This window comes from Anabrus simplex, chromosome 1, assembly GCF_040414725.1.
Source record: "Anabrus simplex isolate iqAnaSimp1 chromosome 1, ASM4041472v1, whole genome shotgun sequence".
In the NCBI taxonomy this organism is placed as follows: domain Eukaryota; kingdom Metazoa; phylum Arthropoda; class Insecta; order Orthoptera; family Tettigoniidae; genus Anabrus; species Anabrus simplex.
Window position 1 is genome coordinate 597,928,447 of NC_090265.1, and position 14,580 is coordinate 597,943,026.

Consider the following 14,580-nt stretch of genomic DNA (forward strand, 5'->3'; position numbering starts at 1 on the left):
AGTAACAAAAATCCAAATTCATGAATATCTCCGATTATGTGCGGTACGGTAACATGTATAAGACAAAAGTGATCGTAAATTTAATAACTTCTTACATAACTACTACTAACTTACGACATAACTAAAGTTATGTTGGTTATGTAGTATTTATCGATACGACCACTAATAACATAAATAGCTTATTTGAGAATTACATTTCAGACCTTCCCCTAAACTACCATTTCACTCAGCGTGAATAAAATAATTTATAGTCGAGCTTGTAGCGGTTCATCACCCGACATTACATGCCGATTTTCATTAAATTCTCGTCAGCCGTTTTCTATTGATGCGTGTACAGACAGACAGACAGAAATTATGGAAAAATAAAAAATGCATTTCCATGTTACTGTGGACATGACAGATACAGAAATACCATTCATTTCAAATTCTGAGCAATGTACAGGCAAAACACTTATTTTATATATAGATTACATTTCAGGCTTTCCTCTAAACTACTATTTCACTCAGGGTGAATAACATTATTGATAGCCTAGATTATAGCGACCTATTTCCCGAATTTGCATACCAATTTTCGTGAAGATACAACCACTAATAAAATAAATATTTGACAATTAAATTTTAGGCCTTCCCCTAAACTACCATTTTTCTCAGCGTGTATAGCCTATATTGTAGCGACTTATTTCCCATCTTTGTCTAGCGATTTTCATTAGGACACAGCCACTAACATAAATATTTGAGAATTAAATTTCAGGCCTTCCCCTAAACTACCATTTCACTCAGCGTGATTAAAATAATTTATAGCCTAGATTGTAGCAGTTCATCACCCGACTTTACATTCCGATTTTAATTAAATTCTCTTCAGCCGTTTTCTCATGATGCATGTACATACATACATACAGACAGACAGACATTACGGAAAAGTAAAAAATGCATTTTCTTGTCACTGAGGACATGACCGATACAGAAATACCATTCTTTTCAAGCAAGCATCAAATTAATACGATATGTTGAACATCCTCAACTAATTTGATACGTACATTTAGAAGTTTAAAGCCTGAGATACTACTGAGTTTTAATAGGGTTCAGACTCAAATTTTAAGTGTACAATACAAAAAGCTTACTAACAACTGAGTTAGAAAATATGAAGAAATTTATGAGAATTTTAGCCAAATCTTATTGTTGCTGAGATATTACCATGTTCTGGACTTCAGTGTTAATAGAACCAATGTCTATTCCAATTTTAACACTGTTATTTTAATATTAACCTGCCATTGTGTATATAAATGTCACTCTGTTAATGTATTTTATTATTTAGTATCAAGATCATAATTAAGTACAAATTAGATATAAGTAAAGTTACTAATGATATGACTTAACCTTGAAACAAGTTATAAAGGCTGAGGATGCTCGGTAGACGAACGAAACATGTTCCTGTTAATGTAGTATTGTAGTAGCAAATTTTCTAGTGACAAAAAACAATTATGTATTGAAAAGGTGGAAAACAAAAATCAAAATTGTATGCAGGTCTATACATGAGAATAGTTACATGCAATGCAGTACTACGGTGCCGATATAACAGTCCAGAGTTCCAGAGCTGGAATGACCAGGCCGCAGACAGCCGTGAACACTCCTCTGCCATTATTCTGTTAATTAGAGTAGGGATTGAATAGCTCGAATGCTATGATGTACCAGTGTGTTACTCCCCAGCTACTTCTTGCCAATATTCAAGCAGTCTGTTACACTCTGTACGACCGGGCAAGTTGGCCGTTTGGCCGTGTGGTTAGGGGCAAGCAGCTGTGAGCTTGCATTCAGAAGATACTGGATTCGAATCCCACTGTTGGCAGCCCTGAAGATGGTATTGCGTGGTTTCCCATTTTTCACACCAGGCAATGCTGGGGCTGTACCTTACAGCCAAGGCTGCTTCCTTCACACTCCTGGCCCTTTATTATCCCATCGTCGCTATAAGACCTATCTGTTTCGGTGCGACGTAAAGCAAATTTTTAAAAAATACATAGTACGCAGCAGTAATCCTATCTATTGGAGATGAGTGGCAACAAAAGACACAAAGCACATCACAACAAACAGTGGTCAATGTAATATTGTTGATCAATTTCATGAGCTTTATATATTGTAGTCCTTTGCATTCAGTTTACTTTCGACTCTGCAATGTTAGGGTGTCTTATAAAATTATTTCTAGCGTAGACTGTAGTTCCTTATTCTCCGACTTTACATACTGATTTTCATTAAATTCTGTTTACCTATTTTCTCGTGACTCGGCACTGATGTGGACTTAGTACCAAAAATCCAAATTCATGAATATCTCTGTGACCATAGCAGGTACAGTAACAATGTATGACATAAATGATCAGAAAGTTAATACTATATAACTTAAGTTATGTAGTATTTATCGATACGACCACTAATAAATATTTGAGAATTAAAATGTAGGTCTTCCCCTGAACTACCATTTCACTCAGCGTGAATCAAATTATTTATGGGAACTACCATTTCACTCAGCGTGAATCAAATTATTTATGGTCTAGATTGTAGTGACTTATTCCCCGACTTTGCATACCAATTTTCATGAAGATACGACCACTAATAACATAAATATTTGAGAATAAAATTTTAGGCCTTCACCTAAATTACCATTTTTTCTCAGCATGACCCACCAACTGCCGAGGTTACGGACAGTGGAAGCCTTTACCTCCCACCCATCCAAGGGCCTCCATGGCCTGTACGGAGATGACTTTGCTTTTTGAATACAATTATTTATAACCAAGATTGTAATAAGTTATTCCCCGACTTTGGAGATTTTCTGTGTACTGTCTCCTTGAGTATTGACTCGGTCATGTCTCTGATTGAACACCTGTTCCCTGAGGACATTACTAAGCTAGTTTACCACTGCATGACGTCCAGCTATTTCTTGTGGGGTGCTAATTTTTACGAACAGACGGACGGAGTGGCTATGGGAAGTCTACTTTCGCCCATAGTGGCTAATTTCTTTATGGAGCATTTTGAGGAAGAGGCTACTGCTTCAGCGCCTGTCAAACCTATGATATGGTGGAGGTATGTTGATGATGCATTTGTGGTCTGGACAGAAGGTCCTGAGAAACTTCATCTATTTCTAAACCACCTAAATCAGCAACATCCTTTAATTAAATTCACTATGGAGATGGAGTCGGACAGATGCCTTCCTTTCTTGGATGTTCTAGTAAGAAAGAAACCGGACGGCTCCTTAGGACATACCGTCTATCGTAAGCCTACCCACACAAATCGCTATCTTCATGCAGATTCTCACCACCATCCAGAATAAAAACAAGGCATTCTCACGACACTCGCCAAGAGGGCGAGACAAATTTGTGAGCCATCACACATCCAGGTGGAGATGGACACGCTCAAAGAAGCGTTCAAGGGTAATGGTTACAGCGATTTGCAGATTCATAGAGCCCTGCATCCCAGAGAAATGACCAAGCAAAGCTCACAGAAGGAAGAAGTGAAGGGAACTGCCTACTTAATGAATATTGAATTTGCACGACCGCATTGTAATTGAAACCGACTTTCAACCTATTAGGTCGTGTTATGTACATTTAGTACACGTTGAAGAGATGTTAAGTACAGAACAAAAATGGCCAACCAGACACCAGTGGGATCCGAACCCACAACCTCCCGATTTCGTGTCGGTTGCTCTACCAACACCACAGATCGAATTGCCAAGGTCCTCCGCAAACACAATATAAAAACCATATTTGGCACCGCCACTGAAACTCCTCACAGTCTGAGTAAAACCAAAGACAAATTGTCCCCACTTTTACACCCTGGGGTATACGAAATTCCCTGTACTTGTGGTAAGGTATACATCGGCCAAACATGCTGGTCCATGGGTACCCGGATCAAGGAACATGACCGTAATATTCGTCTCAACCAGCCAGACAAATCGGCAATAGCTGAGCACGCTCTATTGTCGGGTCATGATGTCTTGTTCCAAGATGCTCAAACTCATACGCACACAAGACACTACAGGTAGAGGATTACACGGGAAGCTGTGGGAATACGTAGAAGTCCTAACAATTTCAACAGGGACACTGGCTATCAATTAAGTAATACCTGGTTGCCAGCCATTAAGAATTTACGTAGATAGTTCCCTTCCCTGTCCCTTCACTACTGTTATTTCGTCTCGGTGTTTTCCAAATTCGTACGTTCCTCATCGCCAGATGTTTCATTCCAGGCTTGTGTCTATGTCATACACCTGTCAATGTCATATGTTACATAAACACGTTACGTGAACTGCTTAGACTCATTCTGATGGTTCGGTCAACTTCCACTTCGAACGCAAGCGTTGTGCCACGTCCTGGGAGCCATCTGGTGGTGAATGAACGTACCATTTTCCACTTCTATTATAACGGTAAATTTGAAGAGTCTTTGTTTAAGGAGCCTTTCTCGTGGACAGTCGAGATTTCTTCTGAGAACGCAGAGCACAGTTCTTTTAGAAACGTAAAGAATTTCACCTTATTTTCTTGACATGGCATAAGCCCAAAAACCTATACAGTATCATGTCTATTGATTTATGTTCTGGCAAGATGTCCATTTATCCCAGTTGAGTTTAAAATTCCAATCAGATATCTGCCAGGATTCAAACATCAGCCATCCGGACTAACCCATAACATAAACCAATTCTCTTGCAATGACGGATATTTCCATCATTGTCCGCGAGTTCACATAAATGCAATGATGAAAATTTCCATCCACTCTCTTTATTGCTTTGTTGAGGTTTCCACAGATACATATCGGCATTTCTTTGCAATCCCAACATGTAATCGAATGGTAATCGTATTTCAGCTATCTTTGCCCTTCAACTACATATTTTGCCGCCAAGGAGTCTAAATATGATCGAGTAAATTGCCGCGTAAAGATTTAGTGAAGGTAAAGTCAACGTTGTGGCCGAGTCGGGTGAAGCTTAAATATTAAGTTTTTTGGAGGAAAGCGATGTCAGTGACTGTTTTTCCAATGAAAGTGATACTGAACTACCTTCAAGTGATGTTGGCATTAGTAGTTCCTAAGAATTAGATGACATTATTGAAGAAAATGAAGACTGGGACGCAGGTGGGCGTGTGCATAACCTGAAAGACCGGGATGTACCAAATAATATGCTGTGTATTATAGATGGAGAATTGAACTCTGTGGTAGCAAGAAAATCAGGCGAGAATCCAAGGAAGGCTGAAGTGCTAGGTGAGTTTTTGACTGACAAATTCTGGGAACTTGTAAAGAATGAAACTAACGCTAATGCGGCAAAATCTTTGCAGTACTGAAAATAACCCTACAAAAAAGAAAACTTATGATGAGGAGAACTGGTTTCCTATGACAAAGGATAAACTGAAGGCTTATTTTGCATTATGTATATTGATATCTCAGACTAAAAAGTCTTTGGTTCAAGAATACTGGACTAAGCAGGATTAGAGAAACATCAATATTTTCAGAAACCATGTCTCATAGACATTTCAGTATCATATGTAGATATTTGCATTTTGCCCCAGATTCTCCAGATGATGATGAAGATGATGATGCTGATGCTTGTTGTTTAAAGGGGCCTAACATCGAGGTCATTGGCCCCTAATGGTATGAAATGAAACAAAAAGAAGTTCAGATTCATCCACTGACCAAAATAAAATAAAAAATGTCATGAAGAATGAATGGATGGACATGAACCCAACAAAAACACAAAAAACAAACAAACAAACAAACAAAAACAGTGGATCAGACTCAAAAAAAGATCGTAAATAATAGTATTACTGACCAAGGGACCACTTATAAAGCACAATGATGCTTGATGTCTAAAGGGGTGCAAAATCCATGTCTAAGGCCCCACAGAATGGTAAATGTCGCGAGTAAAGTAGAACCATGGTATTTGTCATGTTGGGGTACTAATCAAAAGTAGCGAAGACTCACGGTGTTCCACACAAGATGGTACTACTCACAAGTATTGTACTTCGTACAGGGAACGCAGACCTATGGTGTCTCTCACACAATGGCACCACTCACAGCCAACGCAAACCAACGAGGCTCCTCACCCAGGTGTACTAATCACGGGCGCCGGTATTCCCGTGGTGTTCCTCACATAGTGGGCACCAGTCACAGGCAACGCAGACCGACGGTGTCGCTCATATAGCGGTACAACTCGCAGGCTACGCCCAGACCCACGGTGTTGCTCACATGGGTACAACACACGGGTATTGGAAACCCCCAGGCCAGCCTCTTTACTGCTACTAATCACAAACCTATTTCGTACCTAATTTAGTGACACTACTCGCAAGTTCAGGCAACCCATGGTGTTCCCCGCATGATGGTACGAATCAAAAGTAGTTTCATGGTTCTAATTCAATCATCCCTTGGTCGCCCCTTTTAGTCGCCTCTCACGACAGGCAGGGGATACCATGGGTGTATTATTCGTCTGCGTCCCCCACCCACAGGGGATAAAGAGAGATAAAAAAGAAGAAAGAAGGGATCCGTCACTTCGAAAAATGAAGTAACGGACGAAGAAAGGCAAGGGCCATGAAGGGCGTGAAAATTAAAGACTCCCTAGACCTCGAATGCTCTAATACCGTTGGGGTCGGAAAAGAACAAGAGTTAACCAAGGGAGGTCGGATAGGATAGACGAAAGTGAGGAGCCTGGCATGAGTAAGTGGAAGCAATGCCAAGACTCAGCTAAGGGCCCCGTGGTTGCGAATCCACACTCCCAAGTTGAGAGCCCCTTGGGCCCCTTTTAGTCGCCTCTTACGACAGGCAGGGGATAACGCGGGTGTGTTCTACATGTGCGCCCCCCACCCGCAGGGGGTAGTGTGTTTGGTCCGTGATTGGTATTTTATTTCCCTCAAGTTAGGAACCCCCTATCCGCCACCTGGGACGCGCCACGTGGGAGTATCACCTCTCCCCCTGCTACGCCAGCATAGTAGGTTCATGGGGATTCTCCAGAAATGCAGTGTGATAAGCTCCGGAAAGTTAGAACTGTTTTGCAGCTACTGTTGGACAAGTTTCAGAAGGTGAACGTGCCTGGAAAAAGAATAAGTATTTATGAAAGTCTGATGAAGTTCAGGGGGCATTTGGTATTCATTCAATTCAACCCTTCAAAAAGAGCAAGTTTTGGTGTAAAATTCTGTAAAGTCTGCTGCTCTGACACTAGCTAGTGCTGGAAGTTTTGTATACATGTTGGTAAAGAACCTCAGTATGTAGATGGGACAGGTGATGCCAGAAGACTACTGTGTAGCGAGGCAATTGTTCTCGAATTGTATGACGAATTGCTAGGATCATGCAGGACTATTTATATGGACAATTGGTATAGTTCACCTACTCTTTTCAGGGACCTGATAATGAAAAATACCAATGGCATTGGAACTGTATGTCCAAACCAGAAATTCATGCCACCCCATTTTTCAGCAACGAACCTCAAGAAAGGAGAAGTGACTTTTGCCTCAGCAAATGGCATGGGTGGATAAAAACAATGTACATCTTCTATCAACAGTGCATCAAAGACCAGATTTTGTGGAAACTAGAAACAAAAGGGGCAAACTTGTTCTGAAACCAAACATGGTTGTGGACTACAATTCTGGAATGGGTGGTGTTGATTCACATGACCAACGCCTTGCATCATACCCCCTAATGAGACGATATGCCAAAGGGTATAAGGAAATATACTACTATGTGCTTGACATGGCAATGCAACTTGCTAGCGTCATTCATCACATCCTGGAAAAAGGAGGCCCAGCTTTTCCAGTTTCAGGGTTGATGTTCCGGAGCAAATTTCTTAGGGTGTTGTTCTGCCTGATTATCCAACCAGAGGCGGCCCAGTACAAGAAGTACACCGATGAGGTTATAACGAAAACATTGCAGTTACTTCCCTGTCAAAATAACAGCAACAGCAAGCAAGGCATCCCCATCCAGGAGGTGTAAGGTCTGCTATGACTGCAGAGGAAAAAATCCCAAGGGAAAGAACAGGGGTGAATCCTGTTATGAATGTGATAAGTGTAAGGTGGCACTGCATGTAGACGAGTGTTTTAAGATCTAGCACACTGTGTTGTACTGTTAGAATGTAAACTGTGTTTTAGTGCATTAACTCGCTGTAGCAAAAGTGTTCTCTTTTAAGCTAGATTAAACTGCAATCAATGTATATCTATTTTCAAGAAAAATTGCAGTTCAATGGGTTAATGATGCCCCCCGCCTCCCCTGGCAAAATGTTTAGAACCAAATTAAGAATTCTACAATCACATCTAAGAATGTTAATCAAAACTTAAAGCACAGAAAAATAAAATTACACAAAAGAACAGATGGAAACAAATTTTACAATTTGCTTCATGTCACACAGACACAGATAGGTCTTATGGCGACGATGGGATAGGAAAGGACTAGGAGTGGATACGAAGCGGCCGTGGCCTTAATTAAGTTAAAGCCCCAGCATTTCCCTGGTGTAAAAACGGTAAACCACGAAAAACCATTTTCAGGACTGCCGACCGTGGGGTTCGAACCCGGATGGAAACAAAAATTATAGTTACCTGCACACCACTCAAAGTGTAGAGCATATGAGGGTCATGCCCAATGCTAGCAGAAAGACCTCCGGACTCATCCTGACACATCTTGATGAAATCCAGGATTTCTTGTTTATTCATTCTATCAAGATTTCCCATAAGCTCAATTGCAGTCAAGCCCCAATAGATGCCTGACATTCGAAGATATTCCGTCATGCAGTATTCCTGTAAACAACATGAAAATAGGTACATTAAAAAAATAGTAATCAAACAAGCCTTCCATATACATGAATGTGTCTTCTTTCCTCTTATTTTTATCCCAACATTCTTCATCCACTGAACAACTCTGAAAAATCATAAAGAGATGGAACAGTTATTCCAGAACAGGCAGCCTGACCAAAATTAGGAACTTTATGACTTGATATTCACATATGCTGAAGGAAGCCCCAAGACAGACAGAGAGGTTAGGAGAGATCTTCAAGACAAATACTTCAATGCAAGAAATCAATCCTCTTAGATTTTTTTAAATCAAAATTTAACATACGATTAAGTGAATAGAAAAAATGTACACAAAAGAACTAATGGAAAGTTTCAAGAGACTGAAAAACCTCACAGTTATAGATAAACTGCATAAGATGTTAAAGCTAATAAAATGTTTGGTTAGTAACAAACATTTCCTTTAATTTATGTTTGCATCTTTACCAGAATTCTAATAATACAGGGTATTCAGAACCTAGTGCAATGCATGCTCCACCGGACTTGGCGATACCACCACGCTGGGCTGGATCTAGCATCTAGTAGATAAAGGCACATGCGTCTCATGGCCAAGCTGTATCACACGAGTGAGGTCATAGCCTATAACATGTTATGCGAGATCAGTGATGCGTAAAGTAGACTAAATTCATCCAAGATTGAAGCTATGAACATTTTAAATATAGATTTTCATTGCATTTGTTGATTGTATTTTATCTCGAGTTTTTTATGTAGGCTATCACTGTTTTTGTATATGTATTTCATCTTTGTATTATTTTAGCTGATGATGACCTCCAGGCTAGGTCAAAACATGTCCTGTGTAGCTTTTTAGACAGCCCATTTACCAAATAGCAAACGTCTATTGAACAGTTGGACTTTATACAATTAAATTCTTTTACAATTTTATCTTAGATAAGTTGCTTTACGTCACACCAACACAGACAGAGTTTATGTCAACGATGGGACAGGAAAGGGCTAGGAGTGGGAAGGAAGCAGTCGTGGCCTTAATTAAGGTACAACCCCAGCATTTGCCTGGTGTGAAAATGGGAAACTACGGAAAACCATCTTCAGGACTGCCGACAGTGGGATTCAAACCCACTATCTCCCCAATACTGGGTACTGGCCGCACTTAAGCGACTGCAGCTATCGAGCTCTGTTTGTAAATGACTACGGGGTAGCTGGTCTTACAAACATACCCTCATTAAGATTTTGCCTGTTAAGGGCTATGATGAATAGAGTAGTCTTAGCCACTCGACAAACAAGTACTACTGTAACTCACAAGATGTCCAAAAAGCAAATTCTTATTCTACTGTAATTGGTAACCTGACTCTCGGGACTACTGCTCAGCCATTATATATGGTTCACCTTGCTCCAATGAGTACTTTCTAGGGGACTACCTGGTATTCACCATGGATGACATCCATTCCAAAGGTGATTGTATAGAAAGCTTACTTTACTGGCAAAGACTACTTCATTTTTCTTAACCCATTTATGCCCAGGTGGGTCTTTTTGACCCATCAAATTATGCCATCCTTCTTTAAGCTATCACATTGTTGACACTTGTAAGATCGATTAAGTTAACCATAATACATTTTGTCATACCTTTAGGCAGGAATTTGATTCACTGTTGGTGATATTCTTGATCTGGAGTCAATAAAAGAAAGATGGATTGTCAGCCCTCTGCACGCGGGAGAAGAATAAAAGTAGAATTGACAACTATTCTCATTGGCATATTATTCCATTGAATTACTATTTAAAACTTCAATAATATACATACATAATTTGATTTCCACAAAACTTGCTTAGAATTTCCAGTATTTTCATTAGAACATAATCTGGTTCGGTAACGACCTGCTGGGCAGTTACCCGAGAACTATCACTGACTTTCACATCTGCTCGATAATGACCACACAGTTAGTCTAAACCTTATGTAATTAGTCTCAGTATTCCTAATTGATCTGTAATTTATTGCAGAGTACAGCAACTAACAGTTGCAGAAATTCTGGATGAGCTTGAAGCGGCCAATCCTTCAGATATCCCCGACTCAGGTGTTAATATTTTTATTGGGTTGCCTGAAGATGGAGAAGAAACAGATGCTGACTCTTGCGATGAAGATTGTTCAGATCCTGACAGACTAAAACGTGCTCAGCTTCAAGCTCTGGCAGAGTTAGTGATGCAGGCACTAATAAAGAGCAACTTCAATTCAGAACTTCCTCCCAAATTCAGTGATGAACCCGAACCACTTCCAGAAAATGAACAGGTTGACAGTAATAACTTGGACACAAATTGTACTAATGGGACAGCTATATCTTACGCTTTCAATTGGGAAACAGGTGATATGAAATTCCCACCTCTTCTTCGTCCAATGTTCGTCATCCAAATAAAAAAAATTTATGACCCAATCACACTCTATAGAAGTTTTGGATGCATTTCTTGAAGCAGATACAGTTCTTCAAATACTGAAATATACCGTTGTTCATGCCTCTTACACTAATAATCCACAATTTCAATTATCGTTGGAAGAGATGTACTTTTTTCTCGCCATACTTTCCGCAGCAAACCAATTTGTTTCGGCTTCAAAGGCTGGGTAGCCACTCAGCGGACATGCTACTGTTCCAGGCTGACATTTACCAGGGATATAAAGGAGCAGAAAGGAGGGAGAAAGAGTGGGATCAGGTGAAGCAGTAGTGATGACATTTGTGGAAATTCTTTCTGAAGTATTTCCTGGGACTGCTTTTTCTTTCTATTTCAACAACTTTTTCACATCAGCTAAGCTTCTGTGTAGGATGTCTGAAAAAGGCCATCATGCTACAGGAACTCTCAGAAGCAACAGAATGCTAAGTGTCCTATTTCTGGCAAGCCTGTCATTGAAACGAAAGAGCGTGGTTACTTTGAATCTTGTTTTGATAAAGAGCATGGTGTAATGGTTGTGTCTTGGAAAGACAATGGTGTAGTGAACGTTATGTCAAATCAGTTTGGTGTAGCACCCCTTCAAGAAGTTACAATATACTCAGTCAGCGAACGGGGGAAAATAAAAGTCAAACAGCCAAATGTTTTCCATAAGTACAACCAAAGCTTGGGTGGAGTTGATCTCATGAACCATAACGTGTCAGATGTATAAATTTCAATTCGTGGCAAGAAGTGGTACATTCCTATTTTGTTTTGTTTGCTCGATTTATGCATGAACAATGCCCGAGTTCTTAGCAGAAGCTATGGTATGTCCCTTGATGCTCAACTTTCTGTTGGGAAGCAACCAAAGCAATTCTCTACAAATACGGCACAGCTCCTACGGGAAGAGGTCGACTTACATCGTTTGACATTATCAAGGGATGCCAGAGGAAGGACCATTGAGGTCACCTGCTGATAAGTCAACAACCTAGGTGCCGATGCGAAATTAGCCGCAATAAAACAGTGAAGGCCTGTGCGAGGTGTGATGTTCCTCTTCATGACAGGTGTTTTGTAAATTACCACGAGTGAGTCTCCGTTTCACTGTCAGTTATGGAATCTGAAGTTACGTGTTTTGGGTAATAAATATTGTTATAATTAAAAAGAACAATGACAATTATTGCTTTTTGTGTCATGATAATACTTATTTCTAAATGTAGGCTAAGTGTAGAAATAAATTGTAGCTAAGGTTGATGTTCAGAATATTCTCTCTCCCTGTTTCCCGAGCAAGTGCTTAGCAGGTCGTTAGCGACCCATGTGTTTATATAGGTTCTAAATAAGTAAATATGGTGTTCATTTGCACATGAATAATGGGTCATATTAAGTGTTTATACATACAAGCTTTCAAAATCGGAAGAAAAAATAATTTGGGCATAAATGTGTTAAAAAAGAAATACAATTTACAAAACATGATTGGTGAGGCCATTTACAAGTATAGTACGCGAACCTTTTCTTGAGCCCTAGTTCTCATTCAGCACTATAGAGCTCAAGGCTCATGATAAGGTTCGCATACTATACCTCCCTCATAGCACACTTACATTTAGTATAAAAGAAATTAATCCACAATACATCAACATTACTTCAAACAGACCTTGCCATGACATATACCTATATAACTGAAAGAAAGTAAAGACTGAATATTTCATAATTGGGATTCTTTAATACGGCAAAAGAACAATCGTCGAGCTGATCATGCTACATCTTTACTGTGTTCCATCAACAGAAGTCTTCACATTTCAAGAAACATGTACGGTATCGAACTTACATATTCATCTTTTACACCGTAAGAGGCGATGTAATCGACGTGCTTCTGGAGAAGAAGTTCCTTTGCATGACTTTCCTTTAGAACGACATCCTTCATAAGTGTTGCCTGAAATAACAAGTAACGTATGAGAAACACAACACAAAACAGTGAATTCTAACCTAAAAATTACTCAATTCTAACGTATTATACGTACCATTATTGTTTATAACTAGAATAAGCATTCAACAAACATATGTGATATTCAAGACTTCATAGCAATGCTGATATGAAGGTATATGCATACAAAACTATTTCGTCGAAAATACTTATTTAACTAATCACCGCACTCCCGTCCTCTATACACGCCCACAGGTGGATTCGGGTGGATTGGATTGCACTGGCGGAACTGGCTTCTATTCTAGCCTCTTTGACACTGGCTGACACTTCGGCGCTGAACTGCCAACTCAACACACTACTACAGGCAATAATCCAACAACTACAATTCAACAAACAAACAACAATAAGCCAACAACTAAGCAATAATCAACATTCAAAAGTAGTTAAATCTGAATTCGAAGCAGAGGAAGATTACTATATTCAGTTTACTGCGAGTTTACTGGAAGTTAGTGATTTAGTGGCAAGATTCCAGTATTGGTGACACTAGGGTTCGATCTTGCTAGGGTCGACTGAAGTATTTTATTATCAAGACAAAACACGCAATTACAAATATGACGAACCCAATCTAGAACCAAATGAACAATGAACTTTAATTACAACAGGTACACAGGAGTCTATTTTCTAAGACCTCTCACGTGCTTGTGACATGACGTACTACGGTACCGTAAACTGGTTAGAGTGTTGGATATGGTCACAGGGGTCCCGGGTTCGATTCCCGACAGGGTCGGGAATTTTAACCATCATTGGTTAATTTCCCTGGCACGGGGGCTGGGTGTATGTGTCGCTTCATCATCATTTCATCCTCATCACGACGCGCAGGTCGCCTACGGGAGTCAAATCAAAAGACCTGCACCTCGCGAGCCGAACCCGTCTTGGGATCTCCCGGCACTAAAAGCCATACGCCATTTTTTTTTTTTTTTTTTTTTTTTTTTTTTTTTTTTTTTTTTTTTTTTACTGTCACGGTATGCCAACAATCGTCCGAGGGGACAGATGAATAGCTTATACTTTCATCATACTTTCGGCAGATATAATGTAGGGTATTAAGATTAGGCGTGCAGAATGTGATGTATGCACACGAAGCAAATCATCAGACAGAACGTCATTCTGTTCTAGCTAAACAATGAAGGCAATGAACAAAATACACCCTCCGTTTTGACATTTATCATTGCAACACATGACTGTGCAAAGGAACAAAACCGAGTGTAGTCTTTAGAAGTTGAGCGAAGGTCGAAGAATAGCGGCGGGATGTAAGCAGTACTTTTTTTTTTCTTTACGTCGCACCGAGACAGATAAGTCTTTCGGCGACGATGGGATAGGAAAGGCGTAGGAAGTGGAAGGAAGCGGCTGTAGCCTTAATTAAGGTATAGCCCCGGCATTTGCCTGGTGTGAAAATGGGAACTCACGGAAAGCCATCTTCAGGGCTGCCGACAGTGGGATTGGAATCCA

General features: G+C 40.0%; 1 protein-coding gene across 2 annotated transcripts in view; it reads right to left on the minus strand.

Moving 5' to 3' along the window:
• RabGGTb (geranylgeranyl transferase type-2 subunit beta) overlaps positions 1-13,362 on the minus strand; it is a 73,455-nt gene extending 60,093 nt beyond the window's left edge. Inside the window, exons 1-3 of one of the 2 annotated variants that reach the window (XM_067135621.2) lie at positions 13,172-13,362; positions 12,979-13,083; positions 8,544-8,741 (exon numbers count right to left, since the gene is read on the minus strand). In XM_067135621.2, coding sequence (XP_066991722.1) covers positions 8,544-8,741; positions 12,979-13,083; positions 13,172-13,174 — 306 coding nt within the window. In that variant the 5' untranslated portion in view covers positions 13,175-13,362. The remainder of the gene's footprint in view (positions 1-8,543; positions 8,742-12,978; positions 13,084-13,171) is intronic. The other variant, XM_067135619.2, reaches the window with a different exon arrangement.
• Positions 13,363-14,580: the final 1,218 nt, after the last annotated feature.